The following is a 23743-nucleotide window of genomic DNA, read 5'->3' on the forward strand; positions in this document are numbered from 1 at the left end:
GGTGCGTGGGACAGCCGTACCTGAGTACTTGTTAAAAATGCATAATTCCAGTCCCCGTTCGGTCCCCTCTGAATGTGAATCATTATTTTTAGCAGGCATATTAAAATTTGAGAAGTATTGTTTTAGGGCCATCCTTTCTACTTCATTCTCATCAATAATCGTGATAGCTAAAGAAAAGCTGGCTGGTTTTGGGAAGAAATCCCAACAAGAACAGAGGAAGCCTTGTTTTATTTTATTATACATTTAAATTAAGATGGGCCTACATTCCTACATGAAAAGTAAGATGAGGCAAATCGCATTGTTCCTGAAGACCAGGAACTCTTGATTAATTCTATGTTATCTAGGCTGGGTCACAATGCCCACTCATCTGATCAACTACCACCCTAGATAGTTGCTAGGAAGGTATTTTATAGATATCACTGAGATTTAAATTAGCACACTTCAAGTAAAGTAATGCAGGTGGGTCTCACCCAGTCAGTTGAAGTTCTTAAGAGAAAAGAGGGCCCAAAGAAAGAGGAATTCTGCCTCCAGTTTGCCTTTAAACTCAAGATGGCAACACCAACTCTTGCTGGAGTTTCCAGCTTGCCAGCCTGCCTTACAGATTTCAGAATTGTCAGACTCCACAATCATGAAAACCAATTCTTGAATATAAGTCTGTTTGTTTCTCTCTATAAATATATATACATACATAAGTACATATGCACATATGCATAATACATAGGCTCTTTCTACATACATACATACTTACATATACATACACATATTTCACACACACACATACCTATATAACACATACACACACACACACACACACACACACACACACACACATGCTTTCTCTGGATTACCCTGATTAATATACATGGTAATCATATGCATGATTACAATAACTATTAGAATGGATAAAGAAATTTACCTTATTAATATTATCAAATGCTTCCTTATCAATGATGTTGATGGTTTTGGTCACTGGAACCAGTATGTATAGTAAATAACAGTTTATGGAAACACACTTCCAACATTTTGCTAAAAATACATAAAGTATACTGTGGCTGCCATTGGAGGTAGGTAAGGCCCTTTTCAAAAGCAGAATCAGTTCACAGTAAATAGCTCTCTTAGAATGAAAAGTCTTCCCATATTCTGACTCGTTGATTAATCCTTAATGCTACACAGAAAACTGATTTGAGCTGATCCATAACCCTGGACAACTTCCACTTTGCAACCTAAATCAAAATTTCAACCAATGCCAACATGTATCATGGATGAAATCAAAACATACCATTGACAATAATGAGAAATGAAGCTTTTTTCCTGCAACCAGTAAAAATCAGTTATAAATCACTAGTAATTGTCCTGGCACAAACACAAGATCATGGGAAATGAACTTACAAATATTAAGCCAGAATATAGTATCAACTTCACTCAGGGGCTAATTCCAAATGTAATTACTGCATCATTACTTGAAGAAAATTCCTATAATATTGCATTTGTACTGAAACCATTCATTTGTAACCAGCCCCAGGTAAACAAAGGAAATGCAGTGAGTCCAGTCTGGCCAGAGTTCACATGTGGAACTATGATCTCATGTAGTCCTCTCTTAGGGGCAGTTCTGGTCCAAACTGGAACTGGCTTGGCCAAAACCCTAACCTGCAGGCTTCCTATGTATACCAGCTCATCATACGGCCACAAGGGGCTGGCAAGATCCCAGAAATAGCACTTGTACAGCATTAAGACCCTCATCTGCACCCACCAGCTCCATCATTCCCAGTCTCCACAGGTCTGGACTCTGTGAATCTTAAACATTTCATGGAGAAGGAAATCAATTTGAAAGTTCATTTGCACTGTAAGCACTTTATGATCAAAAGGCATTCTGTACTCCTGCCATAGGAAATAGCAGCCAGTGGCAAGGGTTTTTTTACAGACCACCAAGCAGAAGTCATGCAGCCAACCACGGTCAGATGGCTCTCTGTCCCCTCACACACCAGGGGGGGTCCCTGCTTTTCTATGGCCACCAACCTATAGCTACTTCTGAGGCAAGAGCACGGCTTAGGATTGATTCATACACATGGTTTCCAAGAAAAATGCAGACATAGAATCAACATTCATTTTCCAAAGGGTACAAGCAGGAGATGGGGGTCACCGTGGTCCATCTGGGTAAAATCCCATTAACTTACGTCCAAGTGGGAACCTTAAAATGAATTGCTGTTCAATTACACTTGCGTAGGCTTTGAACAGGACTCTGAAAGACTTGGTTGTGGTGTTCTGTTGTATAATAAGTGTATATTATTCCATATCCTTCATTTCCTATGCTACATAATGGGGACCGCTCTGGTATCAAAGGAAATGATGAATAATAATACTGAACATCTGGTTTATAAAACACAAACTTGCTCAACAGATCGACTGCTTCCTGTCAGCTCCCCGAGTTAATCACGCATGTGGGTTTATATGAATATGCATTCAGATTCATGTGCGAGGTCTGTGCAGACATCTTGGGCTTCCACTCTCAATGCTGGATCAGTTTCCCACTGATGGCACCCGTGGGTAACGCGGACAGTCCTTAGGTGTGACCCCAGATAGTATAAAAACACCAGACTGTGGTCTTTTCATTTTGCTGCTGGTCTAGTCATTATTTCTTGATTTCTTTACTGAACATTCCTTTAGCATCAGCTTTATGCCAAGTTCCATCCCTTAAGCTGGCAAGACAACTAGGAGGACTAAGACTTGGGTCTTATCCCCAAGTCTACTTGGGAAGAAAATTAAGCAGGCAGAGGGAGAAGAGCTGGTGGGGGTTGGCACACTGGCTCTCATTCATGAGCATAGAGGCCACCTTCTTCAGGACTTTGAACTAAAGTAAAAATGTCCAGCATTTGCTGACAGCTGTCAGTCATCAAACGACAGACTCAGAATGCTCCTTCAAGCAAGTTTACCAACCAAGATGAATTTCACCAGTTCGTGTTGTTACCTTTATAGTGAGGATATTTACAAATGGAACAATGTAAGGGTAGACCTTTTATAAAAATCCTTTCATAAAAATCCTCTAGCATCTTTCTTTTTCTTCTTCTGCAAATATCAGTCCCTTCCTTTAGAGAAATCCTCAACATCTCCTGCAATCACAAGTTTTTCCTGGCAGCTAACCTCCCCCATCCTGTGTGAGTAGACATCCTACCCAAGCTGTACCAACCAGAGGGCTTCCCACTCACAAGGACAAATGAACACCTCATCTTAGTCACACTGATTTTCTTATTAATTTTGGCACATTATTGAAGCTAAGTTATCTGGGACTTGTTTCTTTCTCCTATCTGGAGCTAATAGCAAAGATTCTCCCCACTTTGTGAATGCTTGTAAGAACATAATCTTGACAGTTATGTTCCCTCATCATAGAAACGCAACAGACTGAAAACAAAGAACCCACTGAGAGATTGTGTGTGTGTGTGTGTGTGTGTGTGTGTGATGGAGGAGAAGAGAGAAAGGGAGAAGGAAGTGAAGAGATAGGAGGAAGAAGGGAGGGGTCAGTCTTGGATGCCTTCATCCCTAAGGTCAATCCCATCCATTCCTTTTTTTCATGGTTGGGTTTCTCTTTCTCTTTCTCTATCTCTTTCTCTCGCTCAGTCTCTCTCTCTCTCTCTCTCTCTCTCTCTCTCTCTCTCTCTCTCTCTCTCTCTTTTTTCCCCCAAATGAGCATGAATAGGATTTGTGTCTCTCAGACAAGTCCTAAATCACACAGGTGCCAATTTGGACCATAAATGATTTATGTAGCTCTAGATACCCATTGAAATGGTCCCCAGGCTCACGTACGACCCAGAGAGAGAAATTTCTGTGGTTAGTAATGTCAAAGGGAAAATGGTCCCAACATTCTCAAGAGGCATGGTTGTCTGTCTTTCTCACAAGGGAAGAAATTTAGGTACTCAGAGTAGCCAAATACTGAGTGGTGAGAGTCAAAATTTGGGAAAATGGCCATTTCTGACAATGCTGTAAAAACTTGTTGTCACTGGAATTTTATGAAAAATCCTTATAATGGAATAATAAAAGTTTGACTGCTTTGAAAAAGAAGTCTGTGTGCAAAGCTGCAGAATCAGTGTGAACTTTTGGCCATATCAGGATAGAGATGTGAAACCCATAGGTGAAGAGGACAGACCTGGAGGCAGGTGGAAGGCACAGGCCAGTCCTCCACGGGGCCCCTTGGATTGGGAATAGCGGTGGCTACTGTGCTGCCTGGATAGGCTCACTTTTGAAGGACATCTGTTTTACTTGCCTTCTTCACATCTCCATTCAGAGGAGCTGGCCAGGGCTAGCAGCAGGACCCTCTGTTTCTCCTGCAGCTGGGAGCCCTGCGGGGTGAATGCCAAGCCCCAGAGAAAGAAGGCGAGCTGGGCCTGACCCAGAGAAGGCATTCAAGCGAATTAAGGGCAGCACGCTTGGCAAACCATTAGAGGGCTGCCAGGTGGTTTTCAGTAGAGTCTGCTGCCAGATCTGCTCAGCCCTGGAGGCTTGGGCTCAAAGGGAAGGTTGTGCACAAATGGTGAACTCTGCTGGGGAAGACTGGCTCTAATCCAAGAATAAAGGCTAATTCAGTAACACTCCTCAAATATCATTTTTCTGCTATACTTTGCTCTTCGTATGTTTGTATATTTTTCTGTTCTTACTAAAGTTGATCACCATATTGGCTATATTAATGGAGTACATAATATCAATGTATAATGCTGCAGCACATAAATATTCTTTGTGTGTATATAATTTGTAAGTACACAGCTGCATTTCCAATGTGTTTTCCTTTCAACACCTGCAAGGAACATCAACCTGCGCTCCATGGAAATGACATTATCACCATCTAGTGGAAGTAAGGGGAAATTGCAGGCACAATGTCTTGGGAGATTAAAAAGTCATTTTCTTGACTGTGAGTTTTTCCAAGAAAAATGTATTTAGATGGCAGTCCATGTAACTTGGATATCTAACCATTTGAAGCACAGGCTGTATAAACTATTAGTTTTCCCAATAACCTTTGCCTTGACAGGAAATGAAAAATACTAAAAGGTAGACAAATATGGCTGTATACATTTTAAATAACAGATGAGACATTTTGAAAAGAAAACCATTGATTCTTTATGATGTGCAGAATCTGGAAATGTGACTGGGGAGTACATGAATGGCAATATCCTTTCAAACCCACTTTCACAAGTGCTGCTTGAGCAGAAAGAAGCCAGATTCTTGGCATCCCCTCCTTTGCCCATGAAGTCTACTAATGACCTCAAAATTTCCATAGGTCAGTCTCTGGGTGGCACATAATGAGGAGTACTGGGGACAGGGTGGAAGCACCTGTCACCCATGTCTTCTATGCCACATTCCGTGCAGGGAAGAGAAGAGTGGTATTAGAGTAACCCTCTGTACAGATTAGTTAGAAAACCAGTAAAAGGAAAACCCAGATCCAGAAAAAAGGAGCATGAGCAGAATAAATGGCTATGTGGAGACCCTTAAGACCCTAAATCCATTGAACTTTCCCTTTCACCCCCAACAAACCAAACCCTCTGCACCTAATCCTTTCAATGGCCACCTACCCTCCAAAATAGCCCTTCTCCTTACACCACAACATCCATGATCCTGAGTTCTAAGCAGATAAATCAGGGGAAGACTCTAGTAATGCACTCTAGTGCACTGGAGTATGAGCAGCAGAATGCTTTCAGGACAGACACACCCCTTACTGACCTGATCTTCACACGACAACATGAATAAATCTCAGCATGAAAAAAATCTTCATTTGGAGAATGAAGCAAGTTGCAGATGTATATATGTAGGACGAAGTTATTTATGCAAAAATTTAAACAAAACAAAACAAAAAAAACAATGTTTTCTGGTGTGTATAGGTACATACACCTATTGTGAAATTGTATTAACATGGGGTACAAACTCTTAGCTATCAGGTCTCAGTGGAAATCAAAGAATATGCTTAATGTGGGTGATCTGAGAAAAGTTTAATAAGGGGATTATTTGCAAAGATGTAGGCAGAGTACTCCCCTAGGAGCAGTGCTGTGCCTGAATCCTAGGAACAGGAGGAGCACTCCCATAGAGCAGCGGGGGCAAGGAGCAGTTATGCACCACCTATAACAGCAGTCATCTCCCATGGGGTGACGGTCAGTTCACAGCAGTCCCACCAAAATTCAAAATATGCAGTGTTTTACTCCATTAAAAAAACAATTTAAAAATACTTGAAGTGCATAAGATAAAACACTTATAATACTTAAATCTGGATGATGGGTATATACAATGGAATATTACTCAGCCATAAAGAATGATAAAATTATGGCATTTGCAGACAAATGGATGAAATTGGAGAATATCATGCTAAGTGAGATAAGCCAATCTCAAAAAACCAAAGGAAGAATGATCTCACTGATAAGCGGATGATGACACATAATGGGGGGTGGGAGGGGTTAGGGTTAGGTTTAGGGTTAGGGATAAGGAGTGTGGTAAGAATGAAGGAAAGAAGGACTGTATAGAGGGAAAAGAGGGGTGGGAGGGGTGGGGGGAAGGGAAAAAAATAATGAATCAAACATCATTGCCCTATGTAAACGTATGATTAAACAAATGGTAGCCTTGACTCCATGTACAAATAGAGAAACAACATGTATCCCATTTGTATACAATAAAAAAAAAAAGCCTTGGTCAGGTACTAATATTTAACAAAATTACCCCACCGTTATGTACAACTATAATGCACCAATGCAGGATGTGGGGGAAAAAGCCCTGGTAACACTTTGACATTGAAAATCCTACCAGAATAAAGTTTTTACATTCTGAGTTAATCATATTTGACTATCAGTGTGTTGAATGTTCTCCATACTGAGGAATTTAGAAAGAACAGGCATTATTTTTCACCGAAAAGCCAATTCTTTCAATGAAAGCAACAGGAATGATCTTTCATGACACTACCAAGATGAAATGCTTCCCTTTAAAAATCTAGGCTAACTTAACACCAGTCATTGTCGAATTTCATTGTACACTGGAATTTTTTAACATTTTGCAAAATGTCTGAATTCTAAATAGTAGAAGGCCCCAACAAAATGTCAGTGGAGAATGAGAACAAGGAAGAATAAACATATCTTTTAAGAAATGTTTCCTCTTGTTTTGCCCTTGATCATCCTGGTAAAGTACATTCACTCACTCCAAGAGAATGCTACATAAATGATTTTTTGCTTTCAACTGAGCCATTTGCTCTTCTTCTTATGGTATCATTATTACTTGCATCTTAGATTTGGAAATCCTGAATTTTTATGAGTCTTTTTCTGCATTTTAAGTTGTTTACATAGAAAAGCAAACAGAATTTCCTCTTTGAACTTTAGATGCATTGTGTAGAAACTGGATTGTTGAATTTGTTTGTTTTCTCTTTTTAACAACCTGAAGACGACTTGGTGAATGATAATTCTGGCTCAGGTTGGAACATCTATGTGAAAATCTAAAAACATTTTTCTTCTAATAAAACAGTTATTATTCAGGAAAATGTTCATGTTTCCCTTTTTCCCAGTGATTCTAAGATATAAGTCATTAAGCAAGGAATATAGTTTATGGGCAAACATCTCTCTAGGGAGAAAAGTGTCTGTGACCAGGAACATGTATGCACATAAATCCAAGGTCAAGAGCCTATTAATGATTAACATAATATTTCTGATTAACATATCAGAAACCCGTCTTGAAAACTGCTTTGTTTATTAATACACAACCTGCTGCGTTGATTAGTGTAAAACCTGCATTTTAAGAATGCCCAAGTAATAATCACAATGAGAATTATCAGGAGACACTGGATTTGGACCAATACTCACAATGAGCTCTCACACATAAGTGACCCCTGGTGTGGCCAAACATTCATATTTTCACAAACATGGTTTAGACGCCTCCTAAATAGATGCCTGAAAACACAGCCAACTATCGGAGCTGGAGCTTCGGGGCCCTGGGACAAAACCTTCTCCTTGTTTAAAGACCCCCTGAAATGCTGCTTCCTCCACAAAACCTTCCCTAACTAAGTGGAAATGGGAACCAGATGTTCTCAAACTTCACTACAAAGATAATCATATTTACTCTACAACCAAAGATACCATCTAGGCCCAAATTTGTGCAAACTGTTAATGCAGCAAAGTCACTGAACACTGTGGCTGGAATTGGGCAGTCTGTGAACTCCAAGGGCAGAAACTAAGACCGAGTCCTCTTTTATCCACAGCATTTAGCATACAGCCTGGTCCACAGGAAGTGACCAAGAGATGATCCTTGAATGATTTTACTCCAACACCGCTCTTTTATTTATTTTTTTAAAGGAGGCTCAGAGAAGAAAGGAGTCACAGAGAATTGGTACCAGAACTCAGACAAGACTCTGGCACTCCTTCTCTTAATATCCTTGCATATCGTGCCTCCATCAGTGTGGTTAGCCTGAGACTGGAAGGAATTTCTGAGAAGCTTGTGCCTACGTGCTTCTGCTGCTAATAGGCGGACAAGGTTCATGATGTCCACTCAATGTCACGGCAATAAAGAAAAAGGACTGACTGTCTTTTTAGTTGAGCACTGTGACTTTCAGCAAATAGACCCAAATTAAAATCCCAGAGCAGATTGCTCAAGCTTGTTTAGTTGTTTTTATTCATTCATCCATCCTTCCTTCCATTCACCTTTCCTTCCATCTACCTAGCCATGCATCTACTCTGCATATCCACTGCCAAGCATGCTTTGCTATTAGAACACCCAACAATGCTAGAAATGCTTCACATTTATGTAGCCTTGTATCTAATCCTGGCACAAACCTTGCAAATGGTCTTAACCTTCACCAGGTCTTATAAACCTTGCAAAGGTCTTTATCCTAACAGGTAAAGGGTTTAAAGATAAAGGAGCAAAGTACCTTGCTCTAGGTCACAGAAGGCAGCAGCGTGGAAATTTGAGCCTCAGCCTACCAGATACCAGAGCCTGCACACAAATCATTCTGTCCTCAGTCTCTTGTTTGAAGTGCAAGGACAAATGTCACATTCTGCCTTTGGGAGCTGAGAGTGCAATGAAAGAAGCAATCAAGTAAATCATACTTAAAATAAGAATAGCCCTGCTGGGTGTGGTGGCACATGCCTGTAATCCCAGTGGCTCCCTAGGCTGAGGCCAGAGGATAGGGAGTTCAAGGTCAGCCTCCGCAACTTAGCAAGGCCCTAAGCAACTCAGCAAGACCCTGTCTCTAAGTAAAATATACAAAAAAGGACTGAGGATGTGGCTTAGTGGTTAAGTGCCCCTGGTTCCAATCCCAGGTACCAAAAATAAATAAATAAATACATAAATAAATAAATAATAAATAAATGAATAGCCCTTAGAGTTCTTAGAAAGAACAAGTGGAATTATTGGGAAAAAGGCCTCACATAGTGTGTGGCACATCTGAGAGGGGCAATCAATCTCATAGGGATGGTTCCAGGACAGGGTATGGTCCACTCATGGTCAAGTTTGAAGTTCATCAGTCTCCCTGTCTGAGTGACATAAATACAAAGATATTTCTTCTTAGTGCTATGAGAGACCATTGCGGCCTTCACAAAAGTGTTTCAGAAAGCAATCAGGATAGTTAATCATAACTATGCATCTTATTAAAGGAGTCTGAGGGCACATAGTAAAGGAAGTCGTTATGGAGGAAAAAAGGACAGAAGCTTCAGAAGCGCCCAGCTTCCAAATCACCTAATGTGTTCCAGGCCTGGGCAAATAGGGCCTGGTCCAATCCAAGCACACAGAGCTCATGATTCAGCAAGTGGTTCAATTCTGTGAGTCACTTCTGGAAAAAGAAAATCCATACCATGGCAGAGTCCTTGCCTGACATTTTTCTACCTCATGAAACTTAGTTGGGTTTTCCAAAATCCTTCTAGCTAATTAGAAGGGATAAACATCTAACTTTCTGTTTTTGAACTTCTTCACGGCATTGCCATACATGATTGCACAATTGCTCCAGTTTACTCCAGAGGGTCATTTCAGTTGACTTCTGTGGCAAGATAATGGCTGGCAGCTCACAGAGTCATCCCTTCAGTTCTCAGGGACCTGGGGCACATGGAGGTTTGCAATGACTATATATCCACCAACTGACTAATACGTATCTAGTTGGGGGGTCTGACAGGTGAATAGGGTGGCAGAAAAAAGGACCAGGCAGCTGAACTATGACCAGACCAATAAGCATATGACTCAATTTAATAATTAAAAGCTGAAACATGGTTGCTTCATTAAAGTGATGAATTCTCCAATGTTAATGTGCAGAAACAATCTACGCAGATAAATTCTGTCAATGAAAATTAGACTTGTGGTGGTGCATGCCTGTAATCAGCTACTGGGGAGGCTGAGGCAGGAGGATCAGGAGTTCAAAGCCAGCCTCAGCAACTTTGTGAGGCCCTAAGCAACTCAGCGAGACCCTGTCTCTAATAAAATATTAAAAAGGGGTGGGGATGTGGCTCAGCGGTTAAGCACCCCTAGGTTCAAACCCTGGTACCAAAAAAATATATATATGTGTGTGTGTGTGTGTGTGTGTGTGTGTGTGTGTGTGTGTGAGAGAGAGAAAAGTAAAGAAAGGCAATGCCTATGAATGTATAGTGCATGGGTGTTTTTTCTTGAATAACTCATGACATTAGTCAGATTTATCTCTCACTGGAAATTCCCTCGTATGAGGACCAGTAACGTGAGATTAAAATCACTGATGGTGATTTGACATTGATTTGATATACCCTTGATTACATTTATATCTTGAAAAAGATTTTTTTTTTTTTTTTTTTTTGGTCTTGGGGATTGAACCCAGGGACACTTAACCACTGAGCCACATCCCCAGTCCTTTTAAAATATTTTATTTAGAGACAGTGTCTTGCTGAGTTGCTAAGTGTCCTGCTAAGTTACTGAGATTGGCTTTGAACTTATGATCCTCCTACCTCAGCCTCCTGAGCCGCTGGGATTACAGGCGTGTGCCACCACGCTTGGTCCTTAAGAAAGATTTAATTTTCAAATTAGTCACTGAATTACAGTGATTTGGAATTGCCCCTGTGCTGGAATGGTTGCCTTCATATGTTCTCTCTCTTTTGCGATTTAAAAAAATGCGTGTCTGACTCAAGTCAATGTATTTTGGTTTATTTGATTTTTTAGTTTCATTAAGGCATTGCATTTCAGTTGTCCTGTAAATGACACATCTTTCAGAGCCAGGACTATAAAATGTAGATTCACAAACTGTTTATCACCTAACACATCTAGTGTATCAAGGAAGGGATACAGGTGTCCCCAGTCTACCATGAAATACAAAAAGAGACCTCCAAACAGCAATCCAGTGCTTTGAGTTCAAGATCATCTTTGGGACAACAAAAATGACCTACAGAATTGCATCTTGAAGCAAGGGAAACAGAACTTTGGGCATCCCCGAGATGTCCCCTTCAAAATTGCCGCCAGACTTAACCAAGACCATGATGTCCCAATTCACTGAGCTTTTGGAAGTATTTTCTCTCCATCCTCTGCCTTCCTTTCTACATAGAAGAAGAAGAACATTTGTATTCTTCTGGGATGTAAGGAGATGAAAATAGTTTTTTAAAATTGTGTTGCTTTTATTCTTTTGACTTTCTAAAGAAAAGCCAGTTTCTCTTTAGCAATGTTGCTAAAGAGTTGTCTGTATTGTTTCAACACCTCAGGAGAGCCATATTTTATAACTGACTTGATTTGAATAAATAGAAAACATTCATGTATCTTAAATAAATGAGAAGTTTTTGAAAAGAGATTCTGAATTCCTAAGACACTAAAAGTTAAGTCTGGGACTAGACAGCCTTAAGACATTAGAGGTTTTAAAATCCATTCTTGGTCTACAGCTTTATAAATACCTCGTTCTTTTGCCTATTTTTTTTTAAGTGAGAAATTATACTCCATTTATGTATGACCTATCAAAATGTATAAATGCATTCTACTGTCATGTACAACTAATTAGAACAAATAAAAAATTAATTAAAAAAAAGAACACCAGATTACATCAGTGTTTCAAAACCACTTCTGTCTTTGCTTTATCAAATTTGACTGTGTTCCACAAGGTGCAATCAGGAACGTCAATGCCCCTGCCACACAGCACCAGGAGTACTTGGCGTGCTATGCTCTGGGCAGGCCCTGGTCCTACCTCTCCTCAGAGTCCTGCACAGGATGTTTCTACTCCACTATGACAGGGAGAAAGCCGGGGCCCAGAGTAAAGGTCGCCTAAGCCCAAGGCAACAAGGGCGTGACAGGGCCTCCCTTCCTACCTCTAGCTGAATTGGAAGTTGATCTTTGCAACCGCTGGGCTGTCTGTCCTGTCTCTACTGTAGGACAACACCTCCCTTGTAAACCATTCAGTTTAACACTCCCCAGACAGAATCCTGGTTCCAAACAGGCTCCATGTCCCCAGGATCCCTTATGGGGATTCAGCTGGAGAAGCTTCTGCTGCTCTGCTGGGGTCCTGCAGCAGGAAGTCAAGCACTTTGAATCTGAGTAGCTTGCATATCTTTCTTGGGCACATTCTAATCCTCGTCCTGCTTCATTTTCTTAACTTTCAGTCAAGATATCCCTTTCTTCCACCCAGAGGTGTAACATGGGCAGCACCTACCAACTGAGACACACACGGGGCAGTTGACCCCAGGGTTTAGTCACACACCTATCAATGTCATCTATTTCCTAGACTCAGATCAATGTTGCTCTAAGCACCTGACATGGCCTGGACCTTTGATTAAAAATAACAAATGGCCTCTCTTGCGATAGGAAATAAAGATTACTCATAAACAAAGGGCTTTTAGACTTGTTCTGTGCAAGACAATCTGCGATTTATAAACTTTCATCCTTCTGAGTATTGCTGTCTATACAAAAAATCAGTGCAGTTGTATATGTATTTGCATAACTGAGACTGAACTTCTGTTTTATTTATTTCTAGGGAAAGTTAGTCTCAGCAAACAACTATTAGGTGAACCCTTTTTAATCTATTCCATTTAGTGTAATTATGAGTATAATTACTTACAAAATAATATGTGCTCATTGTATAGGATTTGAACGATACAGAAATGTATAAAGAAGGAAACAAAATAAATACATTTTTCTTCCACCACTAGGAAATAGTCACTATTAAACATGCCTATTTATTTCTTTCCAGTGTTTCTTTGATTTTGTTTTATTTTATTTTATTTTATTTTTTTGTTTCAGTGTTGGGGCTTGAACCGAGGACCTCATGCATGCCAGGCAAATGCTCTACCACTGAGCCATATCCCCAGCCTTGTTTTTTACATCTATTTGTTAACACACACACACACACACACCCACCCACACACACACCCACACACACCATTATGTGCATAGAATGTTATTTCTGATTTTAAAAGTAATTTATTTTCTTACCTTATTAAATATGCTTTTGATCCTTAATTTTTAATGGCTTTCTAATATTCTATCTTTTGAAATTGGAGTGACTTTTGCAACTGCTTTTCTATTTCTTAGTATTTGGTTCTTCTTTTCCTCATTATAAATAAACTTGCAAGTCACTGACTCATTTAAGCTAGATTCTGCAAAAGAGATATCAGGTCAAAGCATGCAAGTGTAAAAGTTCCTGATTTGCACCAGCAATGTTTCCTTGAAGGTTTGTGACAATTCTCGTGCATAAGAGTGTAAACCTTTGATTTTTTTTTTCATAATTACATTGAATCTCTTGCTTTTACTTTGCTTCCAAGTGTAAAAAATAGTACAAAAATATCTCAAACATTCAAATAAATATGAAATGAAGTAAAATCACGAATAGACACACATTATGAAGTTGTTTAATGGTAACAATTTCTTTTTCCAAAAAGAAATGCAAGTAGCATCCTGGTTGCAAGCAGAGTTCTGTCCCCCATGAGCCCTATGGGGATTCAACTAGAGCACCTTCTGCTGCTCTGGTGGGGGTCCTGCATCAGGAAGTCATGCATTTTGCATCTTAGTATCTAGCATTCATTTATTTATGGTTTCAAACACAGGGTGTTGAGATGGGGAAATGGAAAATGGGTAGCCAAGACTTGCATCGGCATGGAACATGCTAAGTTCACCTGCTTCCTCAGCAGTGCGGCCCATCTGAGCTGCATAGACACACTCAGACAGAACTATGGCAGACAACGAAACATTTGGTTATGTGCCTATCATTATGGTTGAGTGATCTACCATCACTCAGATTTCTATGGAGTCCATCGCATTGGCCACAGCAAGAGCTGAAGTAATTGGCCTTGCTGTGGTTTCTATGTCCTCTGCCTTACTCACAAATAGATTTAATAATTCACATTGAAATCTACTGCACTACTATCAAATTTCAGACTGTCAGTATATTAATCCAGCAGCCCTAGCTTGGGAATGCATATGATAGGGGGCTGTATAGTTCCTATAAAACAGTAAATGATAGGGAAAAGACAAGATCATCCACATAAGAAATAATAGTTTACATGCACAGCAGGTAGAGGTTAAAGCAAACCAGTCATAAATCAGAACCAAATGCAAATAGTTATCACCTCTCAGTTTTCAGTTCATTTGCATCGATTTAGCTGGTTATGTAACTGTAATGAAACTCTAAAATCACTAGAGCTGCAGTTCTAGGAAAACAGTAGCTTTGCAGACTTTCAATTTTCTATTTCCAGTGACAGTTAATCCAACAGTTCAAAGTATAGAAGTTAAACGAGGTGAAGAATGATAGATGATGTCCCACAATTGCTGATATCTGATTACACTGAGATAAGAGGGAGGCCAAATTCTACTTGCAGAAGTAGGTAACTAAAGAAGAAGATGGAAAAAAAGAGAAAGAAATGGGGGAGGAAGGAGAAAAAGAAGGAAGGATGGAAGGCAGGCCGGCAGGCAGACAGGCAAGCAGGGTTCAGATAGAGGAATGTCTCCATTTATTACTACAAATATAACATAAACGATGAAACAAAGAAAATGCAAGAGGATTCAGGATCCCATTTACACTGGGCTGTGGGGAGATTAATAAAACAGTCTCTCCGGCAAGAAACGCCAAAGATCAACCTCCGTTTAAGAAGTGAATTTATGTGGTCCTGAGTCCTCATACAAGTTAAGCAGCACGACACATCGCAGCAGGCATAGAACAACAGATCTTGAACCCTGCTGTGTTTGCTCAAGAAGGCAAGTTAAGCTATTCCTAACAGGAAACAAAACACGAGGTCGGGCTATTAAACAGGGATCATGCCATACTGTGTAACCCTGAATGCATCAATTGCTACTCCAAACAGGATTAGAGATATGGTTTGCTTTAACTATGGTTTTCAGAAAAATGTTTCTGCCTTCTCAGAATGCTCAGGCTGATTTTTAACTAATAGGATGCCAGGTCAGGCATCAAGCATCTAGGAAACTGTCAAAAACACGGTCTTTGGCAAATCCCAAAGTTGTGTGAAATACAGCAAGAAATGAAGGGATGGGGTACCAGCATCTGCACAAGGTAACCCACACAACTAGTCAGATCTAAAATTCCCCAAAAGTTACTTCTGACTAAATATGCAAGGCTCACTCTATTGATTAACTCTACACTGATGAAATTAACCCGCAGTGAACAGCTAATGTACAGTTCCTATAAACAGAAACTACTTGGAAAAAAAAAAAAGTTCAGCTAAAACACAGACTCCTGTATTCAATAGTCAGACAACTGAACATGCATTTGTAAATGGCTTTGGGTAGTTTGGTTATCTTATGATTATAAAATGAAATCTCTCAGTTACTTTTGTAGAAGTCAAGAACTACCAGGAAAGAGAAAAAGAGGCAAACCTTTCTTACATACGGGCATCTCTTCCTTGAATGCAAGGACTATCAATCCACTACTGAAATTAGTTCAATTTCCACTGAAAAGAATGTGTTTGTGATGACTTCGAGGCATGGGGACGGAGTTGCTATGTGGTTTTTAGCCAAGAATTCAAGACTCTGCAGTTAGTACCACACCAATATTATATCAAGGGTTGAAATCTATAGAGCCTAGTGATGCTTAAGAATTATAAGAAAAACAACATTTTTTTTTTTAACAAAAAAATGTTCTAGAAAAATGTCCTAAAGGTCTAGAAGAGAAGCTTTGGAAGATCCTCAAAATATTAGAATCATGAAAACCATAACTTAGAGACAGCAATCATTAACGTCTGCTGCACATAAGAAGGACACCCAAGTGGGACATTTTTAGTTGTAGATCAGCCAAGAGATTAAAATGAGCATGTTTGGAGAGACATAATCATTTAAAATATTTATAGAGAAAACAGTTGCAGATGATACAAACACAGATTCCAACAAAAACACAAATGCAGACACCATATGGTCCAATGTATGTGCTCATGACCTCATGTGAAAAGCAGGCCAAAGACACAGCAGCTGGGGATGCCTCCCTTTCACCCCCAGAAAAGCAAACTCTTGGGTTTAGAAGGAACTCATTATAATCATGTCCACGGATGGCTGAAATCCATGGGTAATGTCAAAAGCATTGGGAAGAAATCTCTCAAAACAATTGTCCTTCAAAGTCTTTGCTTTGTTGGGGTTTCAAGTCTAGACTCCGCTTCTTTTTGACATCATGGATCCAGTGGGGTCAGTTACTGCAGGGTTCTTTAAGAAATGGGCAGAGCACCACGTACCTGCCAGGCTTTTTGGTCAACTCTCAATTAATTGTTAGGTTTGAGTCAGGACCACAAAACACTGAGCAGAGGTCTTGGACTCCCACTGGCCGTAAGACTGCTCCCTTGATCTTCTCTGGAGCAGCGGAGGCCCAGTCAAGACAAATGCTCATTGTAATTCTACATTTTGGGAGTGTGCAGCGTATGTTAGGTTCTGTGCTAAGCACAGGAAAGAGAAAGGTAGTCTATCATCCTCCTCACAAATGGAAAGGTAGCCTATCATTCTCAGTAAATAAATATGAGCCCTCAGGCTCAGAGGTCAAGTGACTTGCTCATGGTCACAGTTGGAAAAAGGCTAGGAAGGAATCCACCATGTTTCTTCCGTGTTGAGCAACAGCGCAGACTATGTGACGGAAGCTAAGGCTTGTGAGAACCTTGTCCATTTACAAAGGCCTCTTCAGGTGTCACTGAGGTAATACTGGGGACAGGGAGTGAGGAACAGTGACGGGCAGGGAGGTTGAAACATCACTAAATGGAACTTGCAGTTCTGGGGGAGGTCACCTTGAAACCGCATTGTCCTCCTCAGTGCCCTGTGCTCTGCAGCCTAGATACCTGAGGTTCACATTCAAACTCCTTCTCCAGAGACGAACTGCCCAGAAACTACCCCCCAAAGTGTTTGTTTGTTTGTTTTTGCTTTTTTGAGAGACAGGGTCTTGCTAAGTTGCTGAGGCTAACTTCGAACTTGTGATCCTCCTGCGTCAGCTTCCTAAGACACTGGGATTATAGGCATGCACCACTGTGCCTGACTCCTCAAAGGGTTCTGAAACCACATGGGGATCTTCATATTTTTAAGGTTAAGTATATTCTCTACTTTAATAGGAAAAAAAGTTTTCATAGGCCTGATAGGAACTGGAGACAGAGCTATTCCGTGTTACATGGAGCTACAGATCAACTCCCTTAGACTTTGTGACATTTTCTGAAGACCTGAAAAAAATTGGGAAACTATCTGAGGACTCTTACTTGACTCTAGACTTGATATGATCCTAGGAACCTGCTCCACTTTGTAGGACAAGAGTCATGAGCCACTACATGATGACAGACAGAAAAAGCGCAAAGAAGATAAGGGCTTTTGGGAAGTCGCACATCCCAGCAATGTTCGTTCTTACCATCTTCTGTCTTGGTTTGTTCTGGACTTTGTTTTAAAATTCCATGGCCAATAGCACCTCCAAATCATGAGGAATCTTCAACAACAGGGATGCTTTTGTATATGGATCAGTGGAAATTTGATGAATAAATGCCAGTAAGTTACAGACCAGTTCATGTGGGAGGCTTGATTTGTTAAGTCTCTTCACCCAAAAAACCCCAAAAATTTCAAACATGGGCAATTAAGAAAGCATGTCCTATCAAAGACATCAAGCCTTCCAAACAATCTGGAATTCTGACCATCTATTTACCCTGGATGATGTTGCTATCTTCGAATATTTTAACTTTTAATGAAGTGTTCAGTCCTTTTGTGATGGCACTGAAGTGTAATCAAACATTACCACAAGCCAAGTCACAGACTAGCATGTCTCGCCTTGTTTAAATATCTTGAATATATTTGAGTAATTGTGTAATGATTTCTAGGCCTCTGGTTGTCCATATGGTCTGAACAGACTGTCTTCTGTAGAGCAGTTGTGCTCTCTCTCAGTGAGAAGGAACCAAATCATCCCTGAAGTGGAAAGCCAGAGAGATGCCGCTTAAATTTCAGGGTGGCGTCATACCTTTGCTCTTGAAATGAAACTCATTCACATCTGGCCCCCAGAAATTACTGTGTCTTCCAGAAGTCTTGCTTATGCTTGGAAAGTATACAATAATAATGCATCAGGCATAGCGTGATTTTTTTTTTTTTTCAGCCTAACTGCCCTTAGGATACAATGACATGTCATGGGGACAACACAGCCAAGCCACCATTGCAACCACATGGAGTCTTTCTGGATAGAGAACATTCTAGATGGTGGAGCCAGATCATGTCAGATAGACAAGGAGGACCAGTGAAAGGGTCTGGCCATTGGCAAGAACTCTGCTCTAAGTTTCTCTGGGTGAAAAGACAAAGGAGCTGTAACTTTTAAATTACTGAAACCAAAGGGGAGTTTCAGAGATTTGGGTTAGAAAGTCAGAATTTTAAACTTGGTCGTTAGGAATTACTAATTCTTCACTTGTCTGTGAGAGTATTCCAGGGAAGGCCTGGGATGTTCTGTGTGAAGCAATGGGCCAAACTTAACTCTTGACCTGTTATTTGAGAATTTTTAACAAAATGGTTGGGCATGGAGCTGCCCTTCCATCACTGGTCATAACAATGTTTTTTTATTTTTTATTTTTTTCGGTAACAGGGGTTGAACTCAGGGGCACTCAACCACTTAGCCACATACCCAGCCCTATTTTGTATTTTATTTAGCGACAGGGTCTCACTGAGTTACTTAGCACCTTACTGAGGCTGGCTTTGAATTCTTGATCTTCCTCCCTCGGCCTCCTGAGCCACTGGGAGTACAGGTGTGCTCCACTGTGCCTGGCTAACAGGGTTTTTTCATAGGACTCAGGTGGCAGGGGACAGGAGACACTGAGTCTGTGGGCTGCTATGTTCCTGCCCTACCTCAGGTTTCTAAAGCAATGAGAGGAAAACCATTTCACTGGTCATGATTGGGGCCAAAGGCACAACACAATGGAGTCATGCATGATTGTAAGTTCAGACAATGACTGGGATGGGACCGAAAAGAGTTTACCTTTTGAGCCTGAGGGAGCTAAAAAATAAGGGGAAAAGAAGAAACAAAAACAAAAACAAAAAAGAAAAAGAAAGAAAAGAAAAACATCAATTATTATATAAGAAGTTAAGGTTACCCGTAAAATTTCACTTTGCTGCCATTGGCAAATGCATAAACCAGAATGAGGAGCAAAAGAATGAAGTAAAAATTCAGCCCAAGTCATTTTTCTAAATAGAGCTACAGTGTTAGTTATTTAACCTGCCTTTGGAATTTATGGTATCAACACATAAACTGAGAGTTTTCTTGCAGATGTTTTGGAAATCGCTGTGCCCAAAGCAGGTGGATCTGAAGTTCTTCTGTCCAGTGGCCCCAAAAGCCCAGCTCCATGACCCAGCTCCTTTTTCCTGCAGTCCAACAGTTCTCAGCTGGAGGAGGGCACTCTAGAGGTACTCAGACTTGTCACAACTTGGGGGGACGGGAAGAAAACTGTTGGCGTCCTGTGGGTAGACATTCAAAACATCCTACAACTCACAGGACAGCTCCCACAACAAAGAATAATCCAGTCCATACATTAACAGTGCCAAAGCTGAGAAGTCCTGCTGTACATAAAGGTAAGATTGCTAGAAGAAAATGTTCTGCTCTGAAAGTCAATTTTCCTTGCTTTCTAGCACATTAACTCTTTCCTTTATTGGTGGTTAAGGAAGCAAGCACCAAGGTTTGTGCATTTAGAGTAAAGCTGAGATTCTCAGAACAATGAAAAGATAGGCAATTCATAAAATAAGATATAAGAGCCTTCCCAATGGCACACAAAGAACAGATATGAAGATGTAGGAGGAAAAAGATGAACATTTATGAGACATATTTGTTTTTCTACGTTGAGACTATTAGACTATCACTCAATGCCACTTTGCCGTCATTGACATTATACACACCATGATTTGAAAGGCATTTCTCTAATCTGGAAAGGATTTAACATTATCCATGTATTCAATACCTAATCTAGAAATTACATCATTATGAAGACCTGATTTCTCGTCATAGTGCCTAACCATTAATCAAGCAAGAACTTGCCACCAGGCTGTGACAAAGCAACCACTGTGTAACCACTGTGTTGAAGTCCTTTATTTGCATTATCCCATTAAATCACAGAAGCCTAATGCTAGGTCCCCCCCACTTAACAGATGGAAAATAAAATGGAACTTAGAAGTTAAGTCATGATACAAAACAACCCATTAGATAAAAAGTTGTAGTTCTGGGCTGCCCGACTTTAGGATGTGCAGATTCAACTTAACTCTTGACAAAGTAAGAATGAAAAAATTCGGGAATTGTGGCTCCAGACTTTTTACCCGTATCTCTCTAGATCTTATAAATTCAGAAGGTTTAGGAGACACAAAACAACTAAATCACACATCCTCGGGTCCCCCAGTCAAATCTTCTGCCTTTCCCATTGTTTTCACTCTGGGAAGAATGTTCTTTTTCATATGAACAAAGACCGGGGGCTCCCATAGCCTGTCCTCAGCCCTGGTCCCTGTGGATGGAGCCCAGCAAAGGGGAGAAGGGATAAATCCAAGAAAATAAAAAGTCTTGGACTTCAGAGATGTCACCAAAGAGGTATTGAGAATGTCCATGAAAAGCAGATTCCAGCTTCTCCACACTACAAACATTTTTATCCCAAACAGGTCTCCCCATCTAAGAAGACAGAAAAACAAGCCTATTTTTCTGATTCTTTTCTCCTATTTATGGCTACAACTATTCAAAAAGGAACTTCACAAGATCCTCTAGATCATATCTCAAGAGTTCAGGGAAAAAATTGTATCCAGAGGTAAGGAACTGAGCCTCAAACGAGCAATCACTTAAAGACAGGATTCTGAACTATGCAACATCTTTTCACACAACAGAAAAGAAACAACACACACAAATTATGTAGAATGGAAAAAAAGTCTGTTTTCTTAGAAAAGCATTCATATTGAACTGTGGTCACATGGAATGTACAGGGGGCCATTGAGAATTTGAAATGTTTGATGAACTGCAAAATAAATAGCTAAGTTAAGTCTTGCACAAACTGCCAAAGGAGAGATATCTTTGGTCCTTCTGCCTGTCTTTTTTTCTTAAAGTTTTATCTTGGTTGGTCAGGAAACAAGGTTCAAAAAGACTTCCCCATTTAAGCACACAAGAAGAAATCCTGGGCAGGAAAATAAGAGACTAGGTCTTTGTGGTGATGTCCTCAGTTTAAGAGTGGCCTCAAACTCTCCACAAAACATGTACTTTCCTCAAGAAGTAACTCATGAGAACAAAGAGCAACTTTCCTATTGGAGTTTTGAAATAATGTAAATTACAGCTTGTGATGCCCTAAACAGGTTGGCCCTTGAGAAGGAGCCTCAGAATAGAACATAACAAATTTAGATCAGATCATCTGCAGCCACAGATGCTACTGCTTGGGAGTAGGCTCCCTCCATACATCATTCACTCAACTTTTATGAAAGGTGTGCAGAGCCCTGAACTGGAAGCCAGACCATTCCTGCGGAGGGGCTCTTGAGGCACATGCTTTCCAGCCTTTGACTTGCTGTGCTCATGTGTAAACAGGAAAGGTGGAGGGATGACTGGGAACAGGCCAGATCTTGGATGGTCAATAGGTTTTGAATTGAGAACCAACTCTTATTGATTAGCAATGGCTGCCCCCAGGCCGTGTTGACAAGAATTCTAAAGTTTTGTCTGAGTTTCATTAGAAAAAAATATAATATCCAATTAGCAATGTTTGCTGTGAGCTAAAACACAAGGAAACATGTCCCTGGACATGATGATCTCTTAAGGTCTTATTTTTCTTCGTAGTTCTGAGCACATCTATAATGACCATGTACTTTATTTGCTTAATATCTCTCTCTTCTACTAGGTTACAAATTTCATGACAGCAGAGTAGCTCTCAGCCCTGTAGGTAGGTTTGACTTTGTTGAGCCTGTGACTGGTGCCATCATGGTTAAATCAGGTCACCACATTACTAGAGTGTACCCAGGGTTGATGGCAAGAAAGATAATTGGGATAACTGCTTTGAATCTGCATCCCCCCAACACACACATCATGCAGATAACCGAAGCTGATGGTTTTCAATAGGAAGACATCTCTGCTAGGAAAGATATGCAACCATATCTTTCATAAGTCATATGGATTCCCATACGACAGGTGTAGACTTCTAGTATATGTGTGATTGTCTAACTGACTTGTGGATTAATCCATTTGATGGATTCATAATTTCAGTGGGGGTGGTAGACATAGATAGGTGGGGCATGGTTGGAGGCAGTAGGAAACAGGGGGCATTCCCTGGAAGGGTTTATCATCTCTCTGGCTGTCCTGCTGCCCGTCACTCTCCCTCCCCCCTCTGGTTCCTGGCTGCCATGAGCTGAGATGTTTTCCCCACCATGATATGTCTGACTAGAATGCAGTCAACCATGGACTGAAGCCTCTGAAACCATGAGCCAAAATAACTCTTTCCTCCTCTAAGTTGTTATTGTCATGTATTTTGGTCACAATGACGAGAAGCTAACATACCATCATCACTAGGCCTGAGGTGAGGTGACTTCTCTTTCTTTCCACACAGTGGAGACCTTTTCTTCCTCAAAGTCACTCTGTCAGGCATGGGCAGCCAGGTGCCACCTCCCTGACTCTATTTTCTCACATGAAAGTCTGGATGGGCAACCTTGGGTCCCTTCCAGGTCTAATACCCCAGATTGTATGATTCTAAACACAGCTGGGTATAGACATTTTCAAGTCATTTTTCTAAAGAAAAGATAAAAGAAAGAAATTATGGTTTGCCAAGAGCTTGCAGGGAAAATCTGGATGCAGGATGTACTTCATGTGAAACATCACATTTAAATAAAGAAAGAATGAGCTGGGCATGGTGGTGCATTCCTGTAGCCTATAACCCCAGTGGCTTGGTAGACTGAGATAGGAGGATCACGAGTTCAAGGCCAGCCTCCGCAACTTAGTGAGGTCCTAAGCAACTTGCAAGACCCTGTCTCAAAATAAAAAATAAAAAAGAAAGAAAGGAAGAATGTGTCAATATATTATTCAAGAGAATGAAGGAGAAGAAAGGGATGAAGATGAGGTGACAGCAAAAAATAGAGACAATCACTGCTTACTGAACACTCTCCATGGATCAGGTACTTAGCTAAATGCCATCTGTGGCTCTTTAGGTCCTCACTTTGCATCTCTGAGTCAGATGTTGATAGCATTCTCCGTTTATAGATCAGGAAGATGACAATATTTAGAACGGCCAAGTGGCTCATCCAAATCAAGGAGTGCTCAAGTTCAGATCAAAGTCAAGTCTGTCACCCACGTCCACTCCAATCACTGGCCTACAGCACTGCTTCTTGTGCAGAGGAAGGGGTACTAGTATCCGTACAGGCCTCTGGAGGATCTGGGGAT

General features: G+C 40.6%; 1 protein-coding gene across 2 annotated transcripts in view; it reads right to left on the reverse strand.

Moving 5' to 3' along the window:
* Window positions 1–23743, reverse strand: part of Cacna2d3 (calcium voltage-gated channel auxiliary subunit alpha2delta 3) — an 885854-nt gene that overhangs the window by 240504 nt on the left and 621607 nt on the right. Inside the window, exon 14 of one of the 2 annotated variants that reach the window (XM_047531971.1) lies at window positions 19346–19363. The exons of the other annotated variant lie outside the window; for it this stretch is intronic. Coding sequence (XP_047387927.1) covers window positions 19346–19363 — 18 coding nt within the window. The remainder of the gene's footprint in view (window positions 1–19345; window positions 19364–23743) is intronic. 2 annotated transcript variants of the gene reach the window in all.

The sequence above is a fragment of the Sciurus carolinensis genome, chromosome 17 (genome assembly GCF_902686445.1).
Source record: "Sciurus carolinensis chromosome 17, mSciCar1.2, whole genome shotgun sequence".
NCBI classification, from domain to species: domain Eukaryota; kingdom Metazoa; phylum Chordata; class Mammalia; order Rodentia; family Sciuridae; genus Sciurus; species Sciurus carolinensis.